We start from the raw sequence: 27,994 nt of genomic DNA, 5'->3' as shown, positions 1-27,994 counted from the left end.
ATTGCCAACTACTTGCATTTAACATGATGCTTTACAGCAAAATAACCAGTATTTCATACCACCTTTTGGACAACCAAAATTTTATCATCAGCCTCTAAAATGGTTAGGACATAGATATTTGGTCTATCAGTGAGTCTACTCCATCAATTAATGTTTTTATTATGTATGATACAGTAAACAGAAATCAATCCTTATTTCATTATTTTTATATTTAATCAAATTTTCTGAAGAAAATTGCATATATTAAAGGGTTTAAAACATGATTTTTTTCCAATATAATCAATTATTAGTAAATCTACATTGCTACTAGTATATTCCTAATAAATATTTTTTTTAAAACTTAATTAGAGATTCATTTTCTACTTTTACGTTTTGTGAAAAATATTATGGATAGGTAAAGGTAAAGTTCTGTATTTTCAATTTATTTATTTTAACTACCCCTAAAAATAACAAGGATTTCAAAGAACTTCCAAAATAACATTTTAAGGTGTGTTTTATGAAATTATGAAAAGAAAAGGGGGGATTACTGGGCAAAAAATACCTATTGCTATCAAATAGATAAAACAAGAGAAGTCCAAAAATCTGACAAAAATGGCTGAACATCAGAGGTGAACATCCTTAAAACATATTTTCTTCCATGGCATATTTATATCATGTATATGGTGTGTTAACTAAACAATTTAGTACATATTGATAGATGCCAGCATTTATTTGTGAGCACTAAATTCTATGATTGATAAATTTTCAAAAACAGAATTGTGCATATTTTTCTTCAAAAAAAGCATTAATTTTCATGCCTGACAATCATACAACTACAAGTTTCAATAACCATAGAAAAATAGATAAACAGAAATTTAGACACTATATACATAGCACTAAGTGTAACAATGAAAATATCAACAAAGATCAACTTCACACAAACATTGGCATCAAATTCTATTTTAGTTGGAAATATATTCTATGCAAATTTAATACCTTATACAGTATATATTTCAGAACATAGAAACTGTATCTCAGATACCATGACAACAGTATCTAAGTTACCATGGTCACTATAAATCTAATTGCAAGGACTATGATCTTTATCACAACTCTATATGTATGAAGTATTATTTGCTTGGTTCAAGTATTCATAGCATGTTTAAACTCGAGAACAAATTCCTCAATACAGATACATGCATCAAAGTAATATATTTTTCTCCATATCAAAGAGAAAATCAATGTAGATCAACTCTCCTGTAATAAAGGAGATATGGAACACGGAGTCCAGAGAATTGCAAAACATTGGTTACAGGAACAACCCTGACATTGCTATCGTCATAATTAACCCAACCATTTATGGCAGGATGGAAAACAGCTGTTGTGTAATGCCCACCAGTAGCCTTCTTACCATGATGATACACAACTGAAATACACAATTACATGTTAATAATTATTGACTGAACATTCCATTAGCCTTATTTCTTAAAAAAAACATTTTACAAAAACATACCATGAAACCCAGAAATATCCCTGAATGTTCAAGAGTGTGTGACTACCTTGTTTGTCTTTGCAGGGCAGTTAAAATGCTTCAGTTTTGAGAGAAGGACAGACTCCCTATAAATCCACACTTTACAAGCATCATATAACAAAGTCATTTATAGACTGTTATCAGAGTAGATGGTTAAAGGGTTAGACCTGCTTAGTCAGGAAAAGAAGAAACACAAGATAACAATATTTTACACTTTAACCACTGCATTTTTGTTTTTTATGCCATCAGACATTAAACAAAATTTTAAAGTAACATTGGCATATTTCACTATGAAATATACTACAATGATAAGTCATAATATGTAATGTAAAACAAAGTCCAGGAATGTAAGATATTCTATTTAATCAAGTAAATATTGTCATTCTGTTTGGTACAAATCTGTAAGCTTTAAGTCACGTGTTATAAATTTTTTGACATTTTTTTTCACCAGTCTTACAAATTTTCACTACTGAACACAGCTTAATTGCTTTGTAAAATTTTATTGGTTGATTGATTGATTGATTGTTGGGGTTTAACGCTTGATCAGCAATATTTCAGCTATATTCAGGCGATGAACATGAAATGTGTTAATTTGAGTTAAAGACAATCCATGCACATAAAATTTACCTGCAAAAAGCTTGTAGAATCTCTGTTGGTTTGAAGACTTGTTTCTCACATTTGGTGATAATAAATCTACAACAAATATAAATATATTTTTATAAAATGTTTTTTTTAACTGATGATCTCAATTTTTTACTACTTTGACTTAATTTCCATTCACATATATATAATTAGCTCAACACCTCCAAGAAATACAATGAATTACACCAAAAGTCATTTAGTCCATAGATTTGTACATCCATATGGTATTCTTCTGTTAATTTTACTCATTATAACAGAAAGTGAGAGAGTGCATCATATTCTGTGGAAATTTCAGACAATATTTAAGTTGTAAATTTCTATGCATAGAAACATTGCTTTTAAAATGATTCAACACAAGTTTTCATATTTTTACCATAACTAATAGTGTGTGTTAAATGCTATTTTTAGTATCAACCCACCTCGTGTAATTTCCAAGTCAACGGTGAATGTTATATCTTTGATGACTTTCTGGCAGCCACCATTCTTATCATAAACAAAACATTTCAGATGAAGTATTAGGACAGGTGGAAGCTGTTCCAGGGTCATGCGCTTTGTGATCTCCATCTGTATATTGAGAAAAAAAACATATTTTACCCATAAAGAAGTTCCTTGCACAGTTTCACAAATTCAAATTTTTACAATAATCAGGCTTTATTGTACATTTAAAGCATATAAAAACAAAGAATTAAATCCCCAGAAAATAAAAATATCTAGAAAAACTGTGAGCAAAATCACATAAAGAATGCCTTTCCTTAAAATGGCTTTAAATGTGAAACCTTAATGTTGGATTATCTCAAATTATAGATCTTGCACAATATTTTTACTCCTTGATGTTAATCTTTCTATGATGACCAACCCTTCTTATAAATTCTATCAAAATACCCTGAGGGTTAAAGAGGGGTGGTACTTTAAAGATATGTGGACAGATAAATAGATGAATGTTCAGACAGACAGGGAGATTTTTTTATACCCTCCAAAACTGTTTGCAGGAGGTATTAAAAAAAACTCTTTAAAACACATTTCCCACTTTTAACAATCATTCTATGAGAAGATTTTCATGTAATAACACACTTTCATCAATCTGAAAGAACTTAATAGTTCAAGCTACAATTCTCAGGTACATATTTGACCAAAGCAAATATAGTTTGTCTACAGTATCCATTACTGAATACTCTACCTCAGCATTAGTCTTTGAACAAGTAAAGCCACTAATAGATTCCTTGCTGACCATCCTCTCTAGTGCTTCTCTTACTGTATTCACCTTCTCTGACTATAGATAAATAAAAATAATATTTTAATAAATTTCCTTGGTGCATACATTACGAAAATCTGTACAAAGAGAGATGGTGACTATCTCGTACACCTTTATCTCTATACACATATATAAACGTGACTACTCTATTCACTACACAGCTCGATCGATTGATACAGGGAAGGTAAGATAAACATAAAAGGGTCTTAATGGTCAGGACAACTCATCAAGCTGTGATTATGTAAATAAAGAATCATATATATATATATATTTTTTTTTTGAGAGGGGGGGGGGGTTTAAGGGGCTTCTTTGTGTTTTGAGTATTTGACTGAGTTTTGATAATAGAATTGCAAATTCTATTTTATTTTTTTCTGTTGTTTATTGTTTCTATTTCAATTATCTTTACTTAGCATTAAGTCTCTTGACATTGGACAATATAAATCTAAGCATAACTTCTATTGATTTCATTGTCAAATCATTAGGGAAATGCAAATTTTTATTTTTTCTTCTATATCAGTTATGTGTTCTTGCTGTATACCACCAGTTGCAGAAAATATTTTGGTGCATCAAGTATGATACTTTGATACATAATAAAATGGTCTTAAAGTTTTGAGAAACATTCTTTCTTTACATTTAGATTTAATTATTGAATTTAGATGCCTTTAGTGACAATAGTAAAGCACCTTTCAGACAGTGAAGTTTGGTAAATTATATTTGTTTCCATTTTACACTATTTTCATCTTATTTACCTGGATATCAAGTTTCAATGTGAAAAACGGTTCAACAGTGGCAGAATCCTTGGATGTAGTCTTGAACACTGCTGATCTGATGTAACCCACAAATATATCTGCCAATGGACTGACCGCAAAGTCATTCTGAAATAATGATGGCTAATGATGGTAAATTTCACGATTTTATTTTGGGGAGTTTCATGTTATTACATAAGAAGATGGTCACCTACCACTTTGGTTGACAAAATCCATGTTTTGCATCAGGAAACCCCAAAAGTGTTCAGATGGAAAAATAAAATAGGAAGTGCACAATGGCATCATGTGATAAAGAATGTGTAAAAGTTCCATTCAACAGTTTAAGAGAATATAAGAATTAGAACTGTGGACAGACCAATGAACAGAGAGCATGATTACTATATACCTCAAACTTTTCATGAACCATTTGGAAAAAAAATATATAACTTTATCTGTTCAAATTGTATATACTGAACACACCTTCCTAGTAAGAACACTCTTTTTCTTTGGTCCCACTTGTTCCCATGAATCTGTATCCTCCTCACCACCACTGTTATCTAGTACACCATTTACTTCATATTCTGTAACAAAGTAAAAACAATAAACATCTGTAATCAACCATATAATATACCCATTTCCCAATTAAGGAATTTAAGTTCCACAATAATGCAAAAACTTTCTTAAGAGTGTTCATCGTATCCACATCCCACTTTTTCAGAGTTAAGTAGCAGTCTGTAAGAATTCTGAAAATTGTGTAATATGTGATACACCTCCAAAAAAAGGCTACACTTCTTTATTTTTGTTATTAAGTTGTTTTGTGCATCTATATGATGAAATGTATTATCATTCATATCAATCTATCTGCTCACAGGAGATAATCCACATTGAAAATCCAATAGTTTCTATTGTATTTTAGTGTCATTAACAGAGTTATCTCCCTTAATTTTGAATTCTACAGTACATTCTATATAATTTTATCATCTAGCTCTTATCTCCTAAGAGCACAATTTATATGAAAAGCCACATCTTAATTTATGTTAACTATAACATTTTAAACAAAATATCAAAAATGAAAATATGTAGGCTTCCCAACCATGAATCACATTTTGCATGATTCTTTCCTGGAGTGATACTTGAAAGCCCTAATAATAATAAAAAATGGAAACAATGAAAAACAAAAACAAGACTAACAATGTACCAAAAATTAACAAAAATTCCTCAAAACCTGCTTTTAAGTATGATTCCATGTGTGGACAGACAACATTATACCATAACATAAGTATAATTCTGTCAAGAAAGGTCAAACAAGAGCCTCCCAGGAGCCTGAAATGCTCACCTGGTTAAATTTTTGCCTTTCAAGGGCAATAACTCTTATAAGGAGTTGTCTGACAATTTTGACTTAAAGAAGACTGGTAGGACTTATCATAAGGATCATTTCATCAATTGAAAGTTTCCTTCTATCTACTATAGTTTTCAAAATATTGGCTGAAAACTGCTAAAAACAAAATCTTTTGCCTTTCAAGAGCAATAACTCTTACAAGGAGTCTTCCGAAAACTTTGATCCCCACAAACTCTTGTAGGCCTTATCATAAGGATCATTTCAGCAATATAAAGTTTAATTCTATCTATCACAGTTTTCAAGATATTGGCTGAAAACTTAAAAAAAAAATAAATGTCATTTTTCACCTTTCAAGGGCAAAAACTCTTACATGGAGTTGTCTGACAACCTTGATCCCTGAAGACTTTTGTGGGCCTTATAATAAGGATCATTTCAGCAACTGAAAGAATTTGGCAGTTTTATAGGTATATGAGAAAAACTTCCGACTGACTCCTTTGTTCTATTTTTAGTAATAGCAGCCATGTTTTTGATGGATCAAGCAGAGGTCAAGATTAAATTTTTATGGCCAGTAGCCACCCGGGCTACTAAACTATAAAATCAATTAGCCCAGAAAAAAAGTTGGCAGCCCACACTTTTTGGGACCAAAATACTTGTTTTAGGGTATGAACTATTGGTTCATTGTTGAAGACCCTCATGCAACATCAAGATGAACCACAGAAATAAAATTCCACATTTTACGAAATACCAGATACAGAAATTAAAAAGCAATTCTAAATAACAAACAGACATCGGTTATGAACGATTTCCATATTATTAGAAATGGTTACCGATAAAATTTAACTGGGGATACTACATTTCCGATTGAATGGTAACCAGTTAAAACTCCGACCGCAACTTTTGTTTACATTAATTTTTTTTGTGCAATTCGTCAGCTGGGCTACTAAAATAAAAAAATGGTCGCCCAGGATAACTTCTGGTTGCCTTTGGTGAGTGGGACTATTAATCTTTTCCCCTGCCAAGGAACATTTATACAAAGTTTGGTTCCCATTGATCAAGTATCGTCAAGAGGAGAAAAGTTTTGAAAAATTGTCAATGACAACGATGGACGTGAAGTGATGGCAATAGCTCAAATAGAATACATGAAAAAAAGTATTCAATTGAAGCTTCTCTATTTATAATTATGAATTAACCACCACTTTTAAAACTGATCTGTTTATACTACTTGATGATAATCTGTAGTGTTGATTCCTTTTAATAAGAAAATGATCTGTTAAATTCTGAAACTATGTCTGATTTTAACAATGGAGAGTTTCATATGCTGGCCGTGAAAATTTGGAGAATCTGTAAAAGTAAACACCTCTGTTAACATTGCCAGTTTATTTATCTCCTACCCAGGGATGATTTTACAAGGTTACCTACCTCTATCTTCAGATTCTCCCTTGTTTACTCTCATGCAAGCTAACATTTCTTCATGCATGCCATCTAATATACAGCTAAGGAATTCTTCTGCATCTTCCTGTCGCCCCAACTGAAAGAGTAATCAAGGGAACCAAGGTTATAACGGTAATCAAAAGAATGTAATCCAGGGACAAAGACCAGACATGGAAAACAGACATGCACAACTAAGAACATAAAGTAACTAAAATCATACATACAAAGTAACAAAAGCAAACGAGTAACCCAAGACTCCACTAAAAACTGGGAGCATAGACCAGGTGCACCAGTAGGGAAAGCGTCCCTTGCTTTTCTAGAAACACTCGCTGACAAATGAGGAAAGGAAAACTATAACCTTTGAATAAATCAGTTTTCATGGTGCAGATGAATACACCATAACAATCCATGAGTTCATGATCACGACCATAAAACTTCTGCAGTGATCTCTTTAATTTAATACCATATTTTGATATGGTACAATGTGGTTCGTAATTTAAACAAACCTTTCAAAAGAAAGACACAGTATTTCATGGGGATTTTGGAACACCTTTTTTTTTTATAAAAAGATAATGAAGGAGATATCTTTTTAATACCACATCAGTAAGCTTTTAAGATAAACATGCATAACATGGAGCACTTTCCTTGGCAATTCATTTTATAGATGTATGGTTAAATAAAACAAGCTTATAATAAAAGCTTCATACAGTCTTCAAACAAAACAAGTATGAAATTCAGCTAACCTTGAATGTGGCAGCATCCTGAAGAACCTGCAACATTTTGTAGACATATGTTGGTTCGAACATTGGTCCTGGGGGTAACTCTGGTCTCTTACCCTTCACTGTAAAAAAAAGTTATTTATGCATTCCTACCAGGCCTGTTTAACTTTAATAAAACCAAGGAAACTTGGTGTATGTTTAGTAGGTTGACTTCAGTTATCGGAAAGTTATTTTTTTCTCAATTTCTAATAAAAATGCTATGAGCAAGTTACTTTAAAACTCTGTAAAGCCTAAAATTTTAATAATACTACTACAAATTTACACTATTTCCTACACACATATCTAGAAATGATGCCTGATCTTTTCATACTTAATCCACTGATATGCTCTATTATCATAAAATGCACACAAGGTATAATTATCTCCCTTACTCATGAACTAACAAAATATATCTAAATTCAAGAATACATATAACCCTCAAGTTTTGTATAAAAGGAAATTTCCTGAAATACTTTAAATTAAGATTTTCTCAATTCTTAATTTCCAATCACTAGATTGTTCAACATCCAACTTGATTAAATCAACAGTGGTTATCCTCAACTCCAGAGGTTATAAAGGCCTTGATGTATATATTTTGTACATGGATCTGAAAACGGTCAAAAGTGCCGGCAAATTTTGCAAATGACCTGTGACCATTTTCCAATATCGGACATAAAAATTGTCAACCCTCATAAATTACAATCTGCATGGTTTTACTAGCATATGAACATCCTGCCTACCAGTCTCCTAATTGTTTATTGGAAATTAATTAACAGGTGTGTGTCAATTTTAGCCGATGTGCAGCCACCTGCGACTATGATTTATCTATAACTAATTAGTTGATTACATAATTGAATTAACGGTACACGTGCAGCCCCACAGCGTATACGAATTATTAGAAGTAACTCGGAGAATCTTCATACATTTATAATTAGTTGATTAATAAAGAAAAAAAATTGACAAGTACACCTTTTTCCCACCAATCTTACAAAAGTAACGAAAGCACATGGGACTGAAACTACAAATCAGTTGTAGTTTGTAATTATTAATTCATCGATTGAATCGTTTTAACACAGAAGTCATAAGACCATTAGACCAATATACAAAATGGGTTTCTCGATTTTCTTTTACAAACAATAATTTTTTTCCATCACTCGGAAGTTTTCGGCTGTTTGCCTGTGTGATGAAAAAGTCTGAGAGATACAATGTTTTGTTTTGCATGTTTGAACGTCCACGTGTGGTCGAAAAACCGTACTCGTTCATTCGCTCTGATATTCTATGAAAGACAGAGTATGTGATGAAATAACACATTTCCAATATTTATCTGAAAATAACTACATACAAACGTTTTTTTATGTTAATTTCCGATCTGATCATGTAAAAGACTGACAAAAAAACGTCTGCTGAAATTTGATAAAATGTCCGGCATGTGCTGTCAAAATTGCCGGACCCTTGATTTTGTAATAGTTTAAATTGTTACCTCTTTCAATTCTGGCACAGGGCGTGAATTCCCCAACCAACTGCACTCTGAAAAATTAAAAAGAAAAATTAAGGATCAAGACCACTGACAGAAATGTTTCTATAAACCACCAACATGAAAGTTTATACCTGTACAGTGTATAACATGCATAAGTACCTTATATTTGATACAAGTGGGTCTTTTTATCATAATCATTTCAGTTTACAACTGAAATTTTTATTGTACAGTGAAACTTCTCCAAACTGGCCACCACTGGGACAAGAAAAAATGGCCGGTTTATAGGGGTGGCCGGTTTTGTGAAAAACAGCAATGCATTCTAAGAGTTGTTTCCATTAATGTGTTCTATAACCCTACACTTTTTCAGTTTGTTAGTAGAGACATGTTTAATGTCAATTCAGAATTTTTGGCCTTCTATTACATTTCAAAGCCTGCATCATTTGTAAATGATTTGATTTTACAAACGGTAATGCCAACAAAATAATGTTCACGGTTTTGAAAAAATGTGTATTTAATAAAGATCAAAGGGCTATTGATGGTAATTAATTATTTGTATTGTTTTCGTAAATTACCTATCAACAAAGTCTAATAATTTCACCCCTATGTTGTTTTGGCTTGGGTACAGGTCACATTAATTGACAATTAAAAGATCGTATATCATACTATTAAATGACCCCGGTTGCCTGACGTGTGTACACACCAATTAACAGCCAACCAGTGACAAAATGTAATGTATGGATTAAATTTGTTGTTTAAACTACTGTCCACTTCCATTATCATCTGTCCATTGATGAAATGTAAACCGGCCAGTGAATGAAGTATTAATTACGTAATATAACATAATCATTTACAGTTTTGTTGACACATTTATTACAGGTGAACAATAACTGGGCTGCCGGAATTGAGAGTTTGTTTTTATTTGAAATATGTAATTAAAACTGTGAAAAACCGGCCAACGTACAGTTTTTGGGGGTGGCCGGTCTATTGAATACAAAACTCATAGGTTTTAAGGTATATCAGCCGAGACTTTTGAAAACGGCCGATTTGAAGGGAAGACCGGTTTTCTGAAGGTCCAGTTTGGAGAAGTTTCACTGTATTAGTTACTTCATTTAAAATTTAAATGTACACTGACAATTTACTCTGCATGTGCATAATAATACAAAACATTTGGTGCAGGCAACAATGCACAAGTTTATTTCTTAGTTACCGGTACCTTGATATATACAAGATCCTGCTGCAACTCATAATGAGGTTTTAAAGGCTGAACTTGACCCCTCAAAACCCCTCTATATTTTGGATGACATTTTTATGTTTACATGGCCATGGTTACATTATACAAGGATGAACATGGATGTGGAAATAATCATAGTAAATATGCAGTAATATAAATAATTATATTGGTTAAGTTCAGATTTGAAAAAAAAAGGAAAAATCTGCTAAAAAGTAAAACAATCATCCCTGGATTAATAATTATTATTCTGACAACTTTGTTTTATAATTTACTCACAAGCTGTCCAAGATTGGTGTGGATGAAGGGCCTCTCCTCAATGGTGGAAATGTCGGCATTTTCTTCAAAAGATTATAGAATGGAGGGCAAGATATCAAGGCTTGTAAAGTCTTAAGACACATTAAGGAAAAATGTATAACTCATTCACACATACTTACTTCAAACACTAGATACAAGACTACAATATGATAAACATTCCATCTTTACCAGACTGAATAAAATTTATTGTATAAATTTTCAAAAGGAAAAAAAACTTTTATTACCTAAAATTCTCAGTAATTATTTCATCATGAGATTTTTTTTAACAGCTTTGCCTGGAAGTTGTCTTAAGTAAATATTTCAGCTTTATCATATTTTGTTAACATTTTACATCCCAAATAATACAATACCAGAAATGTGATTAAAATATGATACTGGATATTTGGTCCAAAAATAGGTCTGGGCCATTTTTTACTGGTAATTTCTGAGGGTTCGACAAGTAAGCAGTCTACAGTAATTAACCCTTTCATCGACGAGTCCCAGTTTTCTGGAATTCTCCCTTCAGACAGCTGACAAGTACCAGAAAACCCAGATTCTATAGAGAGTATAAATTACCTTTCACATTGATATATTATGGAGTTGTCTCCTACTGATCGTTTCTGTTTGTAAAATGAAGGTTAGAGAAAATGAAAAAAAAAATGTATTGAAAAATTTGTAAAAATAAGGATTTCATATCGGTTTAAAGTTCTGATTAAACAACAAACAATTTCTCAGTTAAAATGTCAGACAAAGAGGACAACAGGGCCTCAGCAACTGAGGATTCTGATAATGAAAACATCAACATTCATCCCTATCATGGTGGTGATGCAGATCTGATCAACTGGATCGCATTCTTGACATTTCAAATGAGGATAACAATGAAGAGGACTATGAATTTGAAGAATGTTTGCCTCAATACAACTGTGATCCACAACTGCGAAATTTTGAGACTGTCCAACAGAACTTTGCTAGATCTATGCAATCTTTTCCAAAAAAAAAATAAAATAAAGTAGCTATCATGTTAAGTAAGAATTTTATGGGCTTCAAAAGTCATGTGGTCACTTTTTAGCAAATGTTTGTCAGGGAAGATATCATCTAAGGTGTAATATAGTCAAGGAGGTCATCGGTAAAAGGGTAAAGGAAAGCTGTTTCTGAATTTAACAAAATAATGAGATCTTCTAAAAAAATAAAAATCACCTTTAACATTTTATCTAGACATTGATGACACAAATAAGTTTTAGTACATGTAAATTCTGTTAGAATCAAAGTGCTGATAGCACTGGGGTTTTGATTCTTGTGATAAATTGTAGCATGAACAAGCATGATGAAAAATATAAATATAATCATACATTTGCATTTCCCATATTATTTAAAACTCTTTTCCTAAATATTTACACTGAATGTCAACCAATACTACTGATTTCTAATGTAAAAACTGTAATCAATAGTTAAACAGTATCCAACTTCACACAAAGTTAGAATTTTGTTCTGCTTCACCTATTTCCCAACTTTTTAAAACTGTCCAAAAGTTATTTTGCAATCACATTCAAAAGTGTTTCAACAAAGTATAATCCTACACAGTAATTATACTCAAATGGAACTAATTTCAGCTGAAGAAAATAATTTCCTTGACCAACATAAGATTTTCAAAACTAGACACTTTTTACCAATTTGAATTTTCCCACCAAATTTAATTGGTAAAGATCACAGTTGTTTACTTCCTATTTATTAATCATAAAATATTGATGATAGGAAGGAGATTTTGACTGATAATTGTATTAAATGGAACATGTTTAGCATATTAAATGCATCTTGACACATTACTACAAGAACTTTATCCATAAATGATAATTTATTTCCAAAAATCCAAAAAGGAGTCCCTCAAATCTTCAGTTCAATTCTGAAGACTAGATCCGAATTTTTATTTGCAAAAATAATAGAATATCATTGAGCTGAATAATTGCCAGAAACAGGTTATATAAGATGTACTGAATGATATGAAAGGAATTACCTTTGGAATATATTTTTGTGTAGAGTTCAGAAACAGTAGGGTAGTTCCAGACAGGAACCAGTGACTTAAGGTATTTTGATAAATCAAAAATAAAAAAATAGCAATACTGACATTTTTGTCTATGTAAGAGTAATCAAGGGAACCAAGATTCTAGTGGAAATCAAAAGAATGTAATCCTGGGACAAAGACCAGACATGGAAAACAGACAAACACAACATAGAACATAAAGTAACTAAAATAATACACACAAAGTAACAAAAGTAAATGAGCAACTCGAACTCAACTAAAAACTGGGAGCATGGACCAGGTGCACTGGTAGGGTAAGCATCCTCAGCTTTTCTAGAAACAGCCACCAAGTTGCTCATAAAAAGTCAAGTCAATCTATTACAAAAACTTCAAGACAAAGGGGAGAAATTAGTACAATCAATGAGAAATTTTTGCTCATTTCTCCCTCTAGATGAAGCCCTATTTTAACAATGAAGAAAGGGAATGAATGCTTTATGATCATATTATGAAAGCAAAACAAAATAAATTCCATAATGAGAACTAAAAAAAAACCCAACCCTGTAACCTTGACTCTTGCTGTGATCTCAAAATGTTAGACGTTTTGGTTTAAAGTCTAGTGCTACAGTATTATCACTTGGCCCCCACTTTCATAGGTTTCAGTAAAGTCTTTAAAAAGGATACTGCATTGATGTAGCACCAATTTCCCCTGTTCATCAAACCTCTTGGTTGAAGACCTACTTGTGTGTGAACAATCTTGTACTGACTGAAGAAATCTACAATAGAAAGGAAAATATAAACATTTGGGCTAATCATCTTAAAATAATTGATCAATATATACAATGATTTAGCAAGAGCTAGTCACTTAGGACTATGACTAAACAAACTGTCAGGTAACTAATCAATTCGGTCCAAAAAAGATACAAATTTGGTTACTTTCCATATGATTTTCATTAAATTTATCAAAAATGACTAATGGTTTCAAAATCCTGGCAAAACCATTGATACACCATCTGGTTTCTAAAAGCAGGGAGGTCGGGGGTAGCAATAAGAACTAAAATGTTTATAACCACTGAGGTGGTTGACTTATATTAAATTCCCCCTTTTACATATTGAAAACGACAAGAATAGTATATGAATGTAAATATGTCCAGTATTTCTAATTATCAATCTTTGATTCCAGTATGTTTCATATTAAACTTGTACTACAGTAGCTATCATGAACCAAAATTTCAATTTCTTCACAATGAAATCACTTGTATCGTCCACTATAACTCCATCAAAGTAAAAACTAGGATAAAATTGCTCCCTTTCATTATTTTTCAGCATTTTTGTTTGTCCATAACTGAGAAATGTTATTAAACAGCTAGAACCATTAAATATACATGTACCTTGGTATAAAGACAGGAGTAGTAAACTACAGACAATTCTTGAAATAGTGACTCCACTGTAGATAGTGGAGACACTTTCACTCCACTCATAATGTCTCCACTCTGGAGAGTGGAGAAATAAAAATTTGTGTCGACACAGTGTATTTACTAAATGTACAAATTATGCAGATTTAGACATCTGGGTTGCCTGGCAATTAAAACAACCTGAAGTCATTTTTTTTTCAAAATTCTGTATATTTCTACAACCACATATTTTGAAGAAACTCTGATATTAAATGCAATGGAACATGAACCTAAACTTTTGCAAATTTAAAATTTATAATTGCAATGTCCTATTGAAACTTTCAGTCTTAAGATCCTTGGTTGCTCAAACAATGTAAGTTTGTTCTAGAATTTGATTTTCTATATACATATAACAGTAACTCAAAACTTTTCATTTAATATGATAATTTATCAGAAATTTCTAATGTTCTTAATGTCTTGACATTTTCTATCTCAGGTTTTTGCTTGGCAATATCATATGACAATCATTGTCCATGTTGGTCAACTTGACTGTGATATTTCCTTCTCAACTTCAAAACTGCCACTATTTTGTATTCTGAAATCCTCCTAGTTTCATAAAATTTGAAAGCTATACTTGACTTTACATTTTTTCAGACAGTAACCACAGTAACCATGAATATTCTCATTTTTGAGAGACGGCCAACAAACTCTCACACCCGTTAGGTCATAACTTTTTTCTCTAGTTAGGCATTAAAAAATAATGTTTGTTCCCTGCTACCATACCTACCTTATCATTTTGTGCCTATATTAAACATTTTATGGTCATTAAGGCTCAAGCATTATTTAAGTTTGATTTGCTTCTTCTCTACCTCAATGAAAATTGTTTTTGAAAAATAAAATTATTTCCCTACCATCCTAACCTACCTTTTCTTACGCATGACAAGAAACACTAATGATATCTTTATTTGGCCTTCCCCGCGAAAGCCCTCATTCCAACGACCTTGAAACTTACCTCCAAGGATTTCTGCTGCTGAATCATGGATAGCTGGTACTGGAGACATGTCCAATGTTTGTTTTTCTATAGCACTGTTTTCTTGGTTCAATGTTGCATATTCAATATCACTAAAATTTTCACTATTAGTATGTATCACAGTAGACTTTTCATCCCCTTTAAATAAATTGGCCCAAGTCTTGGTCTTACCCCAAACGGATCCAGGCTGCTCTGGGTTTTCATTTTGGATTATAGAGGTATTGTCCTGGGTTTCATTTCCCACACTTTGTTTTTCTGGGCATTCCTGTTTAACAGGAGCACCAATTGGAATATTGTTAGAAGCTGATTGCAAAGGGGGATAACTTGTGAAATCCACCATATTTTCACTTTCATCAACATATGAATTATCATACATCTTTGAATTCTCATGTTCACATTTTTGTGTCAATTCATTCACATCAGAAGATATGCTGCCACTATTTGTCTGGTTAATCAATGTATCAGATACATTTTCATTTGTTGATTTTAATGATTTATTGTCTGTAAGTGATACTAATTGTGGATCATGTGATTGAAAAGGTGGATCATGTGACTGTTGTGGTGAATATGTGACTGTCTCTGTGAAATGATGGGGCACTTGTGGTTGTTGATTTGAAGACGGAGATATGTGAAATGAAGAATGTGAATAGGATTCCTTTGTCTCATGAACAATGTGTGACGGTAAATAATTATTGCTACTAGATAGTGTAACATGAGAAACATCTTCTGTCAATCGATCAACACTTTCATTTCCGGCAAAGTTCACTCTATAAGAGTTTTGTACATCAGAAATAGAAGAATACTCCTGAGGGGTATTCATATTTTGCTCTGTAATTACATCAGAGTTATTTTTATCACAATGACTAGAATAGGATTTGTCATACACCTTAACATTCTGCTCTACTATAGTATCAAATGAGGAACCCATTTTCTGTGTTCTTTCTGCCTCTATTTCTTTCTGTAAATTTTCATAATAGCCTGGTGGCCTACGCTTTTTATTCCTTCTTTCATAAGGCTTTCCTGCAGGACTATTATTATAGTTTACATTATTATCTTGAAATGAATCTGTAAAATGTGTGTTCATAGGCATGTTCATTTGAGTTTCAAGGTTGCCATGACTGTAAGCTTCCTGAGGCTCATCTATGGACACTTCCATGTTTTGTTGACATACATGTACTTCTTCACTGTAACCTGGAAAAAACATTCAAAGTGAATTACTTGCTTCTAAGGCCAATACTCATGAATGAGTGAGAGATTATTTATCCGCTACACAACAATTCTGCCATTTATTTTCATTTGTATAGTATGAGTATCAAAGTGTGTAACTAAATATGGACGTAAAACAAGAAAGTAAATTGGTACTGCCGTGTGGTTTTCTGTGTCTGTGTATCAAATTATCTTTTTATTACATGTTACTTAATATTTTGCTCCACGTATGTGAGTCCTGATTTACTATTGTCTTTAAACATACAGTACTGTTATTGAGTTTTCTGTTCATGCTATTTTAATGAAATAAGTATACCTTGTGCTTTTCCATAATTACTGTAATCCTTTATATCCCAGGGAAACTACAATTAGACAGTAAGACATTTAATACAATGTAAGTAATGAAACTAATGATTGTATCCAAGTAAACATGTACAGAGGAGATATACCGTGACTGATCACTGACATGGTGGTTTACCACTTTTAGAATGGAATTGGAAGTAAACATCTAAAGTCTGTGAAGATATTTTTATAATTTTTCTGCCTTTAAAGTTGTAGAGTTAACTACTCACAATATAAAAAATAACAAAAAATCACTTATCAAAAAAAAAACGTAATTAAGAACGACTCTTGAAGTAGTACACTACAGTCAGTGTTCAGTCATGGTACATGAATGTCTCTGTATTGTACAGGTAAAAACAATAGATTCCAGGCAGCTTTAATAGCTTACCTGGACAATGTACTGTAGAAAAGTTATTTTATAACAAGTAAGCACAGAACGAAGAAGACTTATGTATGATTATGTATAAAATTGGAAGTTAAAATGATTATTCTATGGTTATTCTACTTGACGACAATCCATATTTTAAGCATAATCCATACAATTCTTAATTTTGTGATTGATGGAGAGATTTATAATCAACAGAGAGTAATTGTAAAATCATCTCTGGATAATGGATGCAAAAATGTCCTCCTAATCATTAGTTTGACATGTATGTTTACTACTGACTCAGTATCAGCTGTAAATTAAGCCAAAATGGGTTTCTAAGCAGTGCAGCAAACTTTGAGTAGCCTCAGCAACACCATGTGTCATCTGAGTCACACAAAAATTGGATTGTTTAAAAAAAGTTTTCAGACCAACAACCTTTTGAGGTTTCAAAATTGTTTCAGTGGAATTATCTTAAAAACTGGCTAATCAGAAACCTCCATAGACACTTGTTATAATTTGTTAAATCAAGTAGAAGCAGGGAATATTATTTCTACAGGTTTGTTTACCATTGGCTCATACCGGGCATAATGTGACGCCTATCCAGGGCATAATCTAGGGTTCAGTGAATAGGAGAAGTGACTTCTCCCTTCCAGGAGTGATAGGGAGAAGTGAGTCATAAATGGGGACAAATCATATTTTACCGCTATAATTTTTATTGAATTGATATGAAGTTGTATCTAATATGGACATGTATTCTAATAAAATAATAAAGAAATAAGATAAGTTTAGTACTGTAATTCCATTTTCTGTACTTGCAAATCAATTAGTACATGTATAATAAGTAACTGTAATTGAATATAGTAGGTGATCAGATTGTCATTGAGAACTTAGTTTCTTAGTAGCATGTTCTTTAAGTGTCAGGATGGTGTCCACCTTCATGTGATATCTTCCTGAAAAAGATCATGAAAATGTATGTAAATCACCTCTGTTCTGTCATTATGAAGAGTGCACTGGTTTTGTAGGTGATACACAACATAAATCAACCAGCACAGATATACATGTATGTTTTCTGTACATGTACATTTTAAGTGTGATTATTTTCAAACAATTGATATTTCTAATGAATTATAGTATCCTGAAGTAGCAGTCTTTTATCCAATAAGTATTCATATTTTTTTCTTTATTAGTGACAATATTTCATTCCATTTTAACAACTTAATTATCTTTGTTTGGCCTTTTTAAAACAAAGAGTCACTTCAGAGTTCAGACACCCTAAAACACAAAACCCTGATCTAAGCGGAACTTGACAATTAACTTCTTGTAAAGCAACTGTAAATCTGCAGGGGTCCATCAATGATTAAATAAATTAACTATTGTCATCAATTAAACAGTTAACCAAGGAACACAAAAGGTACCTTATCTTTGGAGATCGTTTCCTTCATTGATGTTTCATTCATACAGGTTCTGCTGGTTTTATCCATTATACAAGTCACCAAAAGGGGTGAAATTTCCTAGGATTGCTTGAAACTGGTGAAAATTAAGTGAACTTCTTTTTCTCCTCACTACAGAAATTGCCATCATTTTGATTGTTTAATACCTGATGTGTTAGATTTATTTCACTTTGGTCAAACTGTACAACGACTCCACTTCTTTGAAAATCCATGAGTTGGCGAATTTTAACCATTTTTATAAATTCTTGGCAACTTTTAAAACTCTCCATTTTAGCTCCTAGATTATGCCCTACAGTATTAATGCAACAGAAACTTTGTGTGGTAACAGAATGTTGAGCATTCAATGTGGGTAATTAGATCAATAACCAAATAATATTATAATCAATAATCATTCGTTAGAATTATATATTAGTATCAGAGTTCAATGACTGAATAATCACAAAAAGACATTAACGGAACATTAATAGGATATTTAATTGGAAAGTGTGAATAACCAAAATATTATTATGAGTGCCAAAGAACACCTAAATTTAACGAGTGTGCAGAGTAAAATACTCTTAGCACAAGTGATCATATTTTGGTTATTCACAATACAATCAATATCATATAGATTGTCTTCATAATTTATCGACATCTTCAAGATGAGTTTTTAATTCTGTGATTGGTAGATTGATATCAAAGTTATAAAGTTTTGTGGGAGAAAGTCCTGAGAGTGAAATTATCAAATTTATTTCACAGGGTGAATTATCAAAATTTATTACACAGGCAACATTCGTTAAAATTCTACTATCTAAATAATAATAAATAATACCCTGCCACATAAAGCCAATACTGATGAAAATAGGGGGATGGCAAATATTCGAAATAGGCTAACTTGAAAATTACATTTTGAACTGAAGGTTGTGGGGTATAAAAAATATTTATCATATGACCTCACTATCACATGGTTAAATTGTTAGGAAAAAATAAATATACATGAATGCCTGTTTCCAGCTCCCAAATCTACCCTAGATTTTAGAGCCCACACTTAACATTTTTTGACCATTTTGCATCAAAAACCATTACAGTCTAGTTATTTTCCTCCTAACTCAATGTTAAATGTTTATGAAAAATAAAATAATTTCCTTCCCTACGTACCCTATCTTGATTTTTTTTTGTAGGTAGCAGGAAATAAAACTGTTATTTGTTTTGGCAATGAGATGATAAACAAAAGTTTTTATACAAACATTAAAGCACTTCGTTTCTGAAATTAAATTACTACTACATTGATAAAATACAGAATTACACAAAGTATGTACCCCCTGAGCATGAAGGACAGACATACAGATGGAGCTAAGTGGCTGCTAGAACAGGTTTCACTATTTTGTGATGCAGGGAAAAATTATGATAGGAAAATAAACAACCAGACAGGAAGATAAATATTATAAATAAAACAAGATGAAACAATATCTGTCTTATAAGAATTAAATCAAAACTATACATGTACACAAATTCAATGAAATACAGCCTCTTAACAATGTAATGTATGGTGGCGGGTTGTGAAACAATCTCAAGTCTGTGTAAATATCATTTCTGAACTGCTTCCAGCATTTTATAGTTAAAATAGGTAAAAGCATACTAGACTTAAAAACTGCCACCAGATCTGATATGTGTGAAAGTATTTTTGGCCTATCACCAATAGTGAGTTCCATACATAAAAGGAAACTAATTTTTCTCCAAAAATTGTGTTCTCTTAACAGAATGTACCTGACAAAACAAATTTTCCTAATGAGACTTTTTTTCCTGTCTTATGGATAACAACAAAAACCAATATGGTTTATTCCAGATATGGTTTTATTCCAGATATCGTGAGTATTTTGTGTACCTATGAACTAACTGAATATCTCTCGGAATATATCAGGGAAAGAGTCTTCCCTCAAAATCATGATGGAAATCAATTGTACACAAAGCAGTAAATGACGAACAACTCAATGACTGAAGAAATCACATTTCAGCCGATCCCAATTTCAATCGTTTAGCGAACATTCATAAAATATTGTTTATTGCAAGTTTCTGGAAAAACGCAAAGTCATTTAAAGACATTAGAAATGCATTCTTTATGACCAAAATCATCACTGAAATTCCTTATTCAACTGGTCATGTAGTCTACCATTTTGTAACTGCAATTTTACCAATGTCCACATTCAAATGTGCTGTGCTTGCTCCTGCACAAAGGAATACTGTGAAATATGGAGGGAGGTAGTAATAGCAAAGTTTGGACTGCCACAGCGTCTTGAACTATTTTCTTACAATGACGAAACATTATTTCAAATTCTTCTTGGTCGTCAGCCTATAGTTATGGAAGAGATGAATATACATCCTTTGTTCAACTATGCCACTCGCATGTTGCACAATGTGTCACCAAGTTTGGCAGATTGACCAAACCAATTCTTTAGTAATGTGTCATCAGCAAATCATTAATTTGAGTAAATTTTATAACTTCTTTTTGAGATTGCATTTTATATAGTATGTGCAATATATACACATATGTATACTTAGGTATTAATTGTGCTTTGTTCTTCTCTCCTTTAGATTAGTTTCCCTTTAAAGTAATGTTTCATTGTATAATCTCATTTATGAGGAAATAAATATATGAATGAATGCCTTATATGAATTACATTAAAATCATATATGTAGAAAAATTCAATGAAATACAGTCTCTTAACAAAATTTTGGTTATTGAGATGATAAACAATTTTGTTCATCTGATTAGAAATCAGGTTACATCCAAAATTAAATCATAAAATAGGGGGTTTCCAGATTAATAACATGATTACTTCCGTATTATTAGGGAACTGTAAACAAGGGTGTTCTAAACTGCTGAAAAGGTAAATAAATATTGATTATATATGTACATGTAGGTTATTTCAACAGGTGATATATATTTTAAAAAATGCTATTAATTCAAAACTATAAAACAAACCTCTACTTTTCCTCCATCTGAGTGACGAGATCCATGTAATATCTGATAGACTTCTTCTTTCTGACCGTAGCCATCAAAGTCTCCAAAGGTTATTTCCTAAAGTGAAAATCACAAATATGTACAGTACAGTTTTGCCCAAGGAAAGTTATTTTTTTATGTTTTTCATCTTGTTACACAGTGATCGAATATAAGGATAAGTACTTGCTAAATGCAAGATGAAATTCAATTTTGCTAGCAGAAATTATTTCCACTAGCTAAAATTTGCTGGTGAAATTCTATATGTCATATTGGTAGCAAGTGTAAATTATAAGTACTTGCTAAATTTAACTAGAAGAAAAAAATTCTGAAATTCAATCCCTGATGTATGATTTTTATTGAGGAAAACTAAATTTTCATGCCTAAGTTTCTGGTGGAAGCAGAACATTTCTTAAGTTCTAGAAATGTATTTCAAAATACATTTTAGCAATATCAAACAATTACTTTTAAACTTGACTCATTTTTCTACAATATCACAATTTGGCCAATATTGGGAGGTAGTGATACAGTTTTTACAGCATGCTATACCTTAAAATATAAATTCACAACAGTATCAGCCTGGGGCCAAGCCTTTATACCAAATAAAGTTTTTAAATATTTAAGTAATAAATATACACTTTTAATCTTACATGTAAACAGTGATTGGAAAACCCATGCACCATTTGAATTTGCCTATTCTAATCAAAACTGGTCTATTCAAACTCAATACTTGAGCACTGCCGTGCATATTAAATTTTGTAGGTGCGATATGACATTCATCTCGAAATTTCCAAATCTGACAATGTCAACAAACGGTTTCTGTTCGCCATTACTTTTCTTCTTCTTCAAAAAAAAACAAAAATTACCCCTGTAAACCAGTTCAAATGGCCAGTTCTAACCACTCACCTGTTTCTAATCTTTTCAAGTAAAATCTAAGAGAAATACTACAAAAATGACATAACTGGAGATCGAAAAACTATGGGACTTCACCACAGACATTTATCTCTTAGGTCGGCTGATCTAATCTTTAAATATGCTTCATTCTAAGTTTTGTGAACTTTACTCAAAGTAAAAAGCACAAAGTAAATAAAGTATGGAAATAATTTTGAGAAATCTCAATTGTTAAGAGTTCTGGTCCATGACTATGCTGTTTGTCTTTTGGTATTGAACTTTATCAGCTTATACATGTTTGTTCCTCAAATGCACAGAAAACATTTTCTTGTTAGTAAATAATTTTAAAAAATAATTTAATGAACACTGAAAAAATCCTCGAAAAATTGAGAAAAAAACAAGAACAAAAGACTGAAATCAAAATCTAAATAGTCAAGTTCCAGCGTGGGAAGCCACCGCTCACCAGCTCGCCAAAGTAAATGTTTAATTTGGTGAGATCTCATAAGCTTACACTGGTCAATTTAGCGACCGTCATTTGATTGGCGAGTTCCAAGGAAAGTTAACCAGCCAACAGGCACGAGACCATAAATAATTTTCAAGTGCATTTCAATATACATATTTGAGCAGATTAAAAAAATTCCACCGGCGCAAACTGAATAAAACTTCTCTGGCCTAAAGATATGTACATACAGGATTTTATATATAAATTGTGGAAAATTTTACCATCATTTTCTGAAATTAATACAAACACATGTATAACTCGGAGATGGGGTAAACATGACAAATGAACTGAGTTACAAGTCCTAAATTTTAACCTTCTTCCACTGAACCAAATCACAACTTTTAGTCACAATTGATTAATGAAAAAAAATCCCATGTAATTTTTGTTTAGCTTGAATATGTCAAGTGAATTTTGGCATGATATGCACAATTTTATTGACTTGTAAAGCATTATTTACAATCTGCCATTTTAATTCCCAATAAACGGGATGTGCCAAAAACCTACGCAACGGTCCCAATATCGTATCAGTATTCAAACGAAATTATCTTGGTAATTTATGATATGTTACCTTGCAACTTAGTTGTTTATTGTCAAAATAAAAATGAACAAGAAGCAAATGATAAACATTTTTTTGTTTCATGATGAATCTATTGAAATATAATTCTATTTTTAAAATAAGAGTTCAGAAATGGGGTACTTATTTTGTTACTGTAAAGTATATGAAAAACTTCAATGGGAGGGAATATTCGAAAATGGAAAAGTTTTTGATAAATTTAAAAATAAATGAAAAGATAGTTCAAGAAAGAAAAAGAAAGGCAGAAGATGGTCAAATCCAAAATAATTTGGCTAGTTGAATTTCTATTTGGCTAGCAAGATCAATATTCCCTTAGCCAGAATGGCAAGTTGGGAAAAAAAAATGGTTTCCCACACTGAATTTCCAACATCAGTAATAACTGGACAATCCACATTATCTGTAGCACAGTGGACATGATAGAAAGTAGAACTTTGAATATGACAATTTCACAAACTTATCACACTTTATTCAATATGCATTAAGTTTGCCTTTTCAGAATTTTGTTATTTATTTTGTTCCAGAAAGACATCATAAATTTTATATCATTTAATATGCCATTACAAATCCAAGCACATCTTTTTCCAAACACAGAATTATCACATGGTGAGATTAAAATCATGAAGAATCACTTCTGGCTCATATGACATTGGATATATTTGACGGTATGCATCCTATCAGGATACATTTTAAGAGACATGTATCCTTCATTGGTGCCACTTATGCATGACAGGAAATAAAAAGTAAGGATTTGATCCATCATTCCATTTGAAATAAAACATTTATGCAATATTTTATTTTTTTTCTTAGCTATAACACTAGTTCCAATAAATTTATTTAAAAATAGCATCGTATCGTCAGTATTGTAGGCGGCCACAAAATATAGTGAGCAGAATCATCCCAAAAAGTACCATGATTTCAGTACATACAGTGAATCATTTCCCCCTTAAGACTAATACATGTAGCAGCACAGCTTCTTATAACAAAACATTTCAGACCAAAAATTTATATGGAAAATGAAAATTGACTTTAATATTATCCTCTGTATATTTCTAAGTATAATATACATCTCATCAGTACAAATAGAAGCCAAAACATTAAAAAACCATAATCCAAATATGTCAACAAGACTGATTGAGAACAACCAAAGAGACCTAAACAGGAAAGCCAAAATAAATGACATATGATCAATCCTGTTCATAGATTTGTTCTTTGGATATCCCCAAATTTTAAAACATGAAGATAGTAAATACATGTATATATGGCCCATTGGTTTTGACAAATGGCCCTTTTTTTCAAGAAGGGATCCTGGGCCAATAGCCAAAAAATCTTCTTCATATCACTGTGTAAATAATAAAATATATTACCACATGTACATGTACATACACACAGTGAGAGGAATTTACATCCTAACTTTAAATTAGATTATCACATAATGATTTTGCACTTATAATTAAAGCATTGTTTTCTGGGTGTTATCTGCCCCTTAGCCTTCTTGAAAACTTCACTGAAGTCACTTCTGCTTAACTGATCAAAATGTTATCCTGATTATTGTCAGTAGATTTAATGTAACACTCAGTGTTCTAAGATTTTTCTGTTAGGTCAATTTTCCAAGGGAAAGTCAGTACTCAATATCTACTTTCCCAGTCAATATAGTAACTTTCCCTGATACTTTTAAGGTCAGTGCTTTTGTTTGTGTTTTGAATACAAATAAGAGTCAAGTCCTTGTATTAAGAGGTGAAGTAAACCATAGTTTTGATACATAATGGTAACTTCTTAATTCATATAATACATGAACAAATCGAATAAACACTCAAAAGTTTATTTGTCTTCTGGTTCATTTCAAAATTATTTAAATTTTCCCACCAAATATACTTTTATTATAAAATAAGATTCATTTCCAGTACCAACACCTTCATATTCTGTCATTGATTCCAGAGGCAAAACAATTTCCCAGAAAAGCATACAAATCGAAGTACTTTTGGTAGAATATTGTTCAAGTGTTTTCCAAAAAGGAAGTTATTAGTTCGTACTTACAATGCATGAAATAAATGCAACCTTTTTGATCATAAAATATACGTGAAAATACAAATCCGGACTGTTGTATTTTGTTTACAATTTCATATTATAATGATAACGATCGCTATCCAAAAACACATGAATTTGTTAGTGAAGAATATAGAATTTACTTGTGATAAACTGGAGTGATTTTTGTCCAAAATAAAATAAACTACAGGTAAATTTTACTTGCCTACGGACAGCTAGCATCTCTATCCAAATTTCACTGACCCTATAACGTACTTTCCACAGGTAACGGGAAATGCCAATGGTAATACTAGAACATTGAACACATCTAAGAACAATGTTCTAGGATTCCCATTACCCGTTACCCGTGGTAAGTGATTTTTCAGGTCGGGAAAGTCATTTGGGAGCATTTGGTTACCCATGGGGAAGTCAGTTTTAAAGTTTGGGTATGTTGAAAATGAGTCCTTACTTTCCCGACCTGTGGCAATTATTAATATGGAGGCCACCTACCCATGGTGAGTCAAGTAATCCAAAAAATCCTAGAACACTGTAAGAAATCATGAATTTCCTTTTTTTTTTAAATATCTTGACAGCAGCACTGGGTTACAAATACAAGTACATGTATCAGGCAGTAAGAACAATGGAAAAACAATTTTTTGTATAAAAAGGTATAAAAATATGTAATTAACAGATAATACATGGCCTTTTACATATTGCCCTTGTTACATGCTCTCAATTGATATCACTCCTCATGGCCGATAACAAGGGCAATAATAAATAGGCCACGTATTAATCTATAAGTGGTGAAGTTAAAGAAAATTGTATGAATAATACAAAAATCACTTCACGTTTAGTGATGGCTTTCCCTTGTGAGTTGATTTAAATGCTGTGGTCTTAAAGCATAGTTGATATAGGAATTGCTCACAGTGCCGAGGATCTTCAATATTTGAGACTCACAATGTGATACTGTGAAATAAAGAGTATAACTCAGGGTTTTTGTCTCAAAATTCATCACACATCTTCACTTTTGTAAAGGCAAAATGCTACATCATGATTTATTGAATATGTGAAATAGTTAAAAACTACAACGCTTCTTTTGCACTTAAAGCTGATGCCTTCCTCATATTATCATAAATATTGTACATAGAGGTTCAACAATGTTCCAGCTGGAGTGTTTTGGAAGGTGCAGCATCTATCCACCTTTCATTTCACAATATACATGTACATGTTTGAATAGGAGAGTTCACCAATCCCATTAGTGATGTCATTTTCACTGATTTTCATATCATTAAATGTCAAATTGGTTGGCAGTTTATTAAATCAACAATTAACAATTTCATGAGTAGAATCCCAATTTTCAAAACGACATAATTTTGTTATTTTATATCCAATTTTGGTTCTGTAAAATGTTTCATTTAGCTAATATAATTCGTATTTTGAATGTGAGTTGAGTTGCAATTCTTTTACTTTACAAAATAAATTTGTAATGATATTTACATGTAAACCTCTATTTTTAAAAGAAAATTATTAAAATTTTATGCTAATATAGTCTATTTACTGAATACTTATTTAAAAATTCCATAGAAAGAGTGTAATATGCAGTTTAAGGAACCAAAAGAATTTTTCAATTATCTTAAAAAATAGAAAAGTTATGATAATTTTAAGTTGATTTGATACCCCTTGCTACTAAATGAATTTTTTGCTAACCAAACCCAAATCACAGGTATATGATGAAAGCATGATGAACACTCTGTTATGCATATCAGTAATTTCCACGGTTTTTAAAGCAAGGAGTTGAAAAATCACTGCTAACTCTGTAGTCACAGAAAGTAGCAGACTGCACCTGTTTCCGAAATTAGGACAAACCCAACAGCCAAACCTGGTAAAATTAGAGACAGGCTTACGAATATTTTGCTTCCAAACCAATATATCCTGAAATGCTTTTCAGATTGAGGGTAGTCGAAACTTTGGTCGGCAAAGACTGTCAGCACCAATCTCACAATTTTAGGATCATTTGTGATAACAAAGACACTGACTTCAATAACTGATGAGAAACATGAAGTAACAAAACTTTGACAGAATGGAATGAATGTAATACTACTACTAGGTGGCAATAATGCCCGAGTTGGACACAGCAAAGTGGCAGCTTGTGTCAAACTTGAGTAAAGAAATGAACAAGAGTATTCTCCTTTAAAAATCTTAATTATCATGAAAAAATAATGCAATGATGAAAGGTGTCCCAAAACTGCAATGTGCCATCTTGCATTCCTGGTCATGATACATGGCAACATGCACGACTAAAACAAGGTGACAGCGTTTGTGACTATATTGGTGCATCTAAAAGTCTGATGTACTTTAAGAAACGCATATTATTGGTTAGAAAATATTTACATCAGACGAAAAATCCATGGTTGTTCTGTGAAACTTAAATTTTCAACTGGAAACGTGCGTGAAAGCCGCCATCACCGCACAAACCGGATATTCGCAATACGGAAATCATGTTTTGACACCTGCGCAAACGGAAGAGCACCGTTCGAAAAATTT

At 31.9% G+C, this 27,994-nt stretch overlaps 1 protein-coding gene across 2 annotated transcripts; it reads right to left on the bottom strand.

The window, feature by feature from the left end:
- Positions 1 to 143: 143 nt before the first annotated feature.
- Positions 144 to 27,948, bottom strand: LOC148616398 (ubiquitin carboxyl-terminal hydrolase 10-like). 2 transcript variants are annotated; one of them, XM_088583400.1, is made up of 15 exons: positions 27,842 to 27,948; positions 21,447 to 21,542; positions 16,641 to 16,686; positions 15,101 to 16,309; positions 13,379 to 13,470; positions 10,663 to 10,772; positions 9,159 to 9,205; positions 7,664 to 7,761; positions 6,909 to 7,017; positions 4,631 to 4,731; positions 4,154 to 4,279; positions 3,330 to 3,422; positions 2,572 to 2,716; positions 2,138 to 2,203; positions 144 to 1,405 (listed from the first exon to the last, which is right to left on the bottom strand). In XM_088583400.1, exons 1-15 carry the CDS (start codon positions 27,857 to 27,859, stop codon positions 1,218 to 1,220), a joined length of 2,544 nt encoding a protein of 847 aa, XP_088439526.1. In that variant the 5' UTR covers positions 27,860 to 27,948; the 3' UTR covers positions 144 to 1,217. The 2 variants fall into 2 exon arrangements, with proteins under 2 accessions (XP_088439526.1, XP_088439527.1); XM_088583401.1 differs by lacking the exons at positions 21,447 to 21,542; positions 27,842 to 27,948 and adding an exon at positions 17,826 to 17,958.
- Between the last annotated feature and the right edge of the window lie 46 nt (positions 27,949 to 27,994).

Source organism: Perna viridis, chromosome 5, assembly GCF_037379345.1.
Source record: "Perna viridis isolate PV_CMFRI_1.1 ecotype Kerala chromosome 5, ASM3737934v1, whole genome shotgun sequence".
In the NCBI taxonomy this organism is placed as follows: domain Eukaryota; kingdom Metazoa; phylum Mollusca; class Bivalvia; order Mytilida; family Mytilidae; genus Perna; species Perna viridis.
This window is presented reverse-complemented; position numbering and strand designations above follow the sequence as displayed.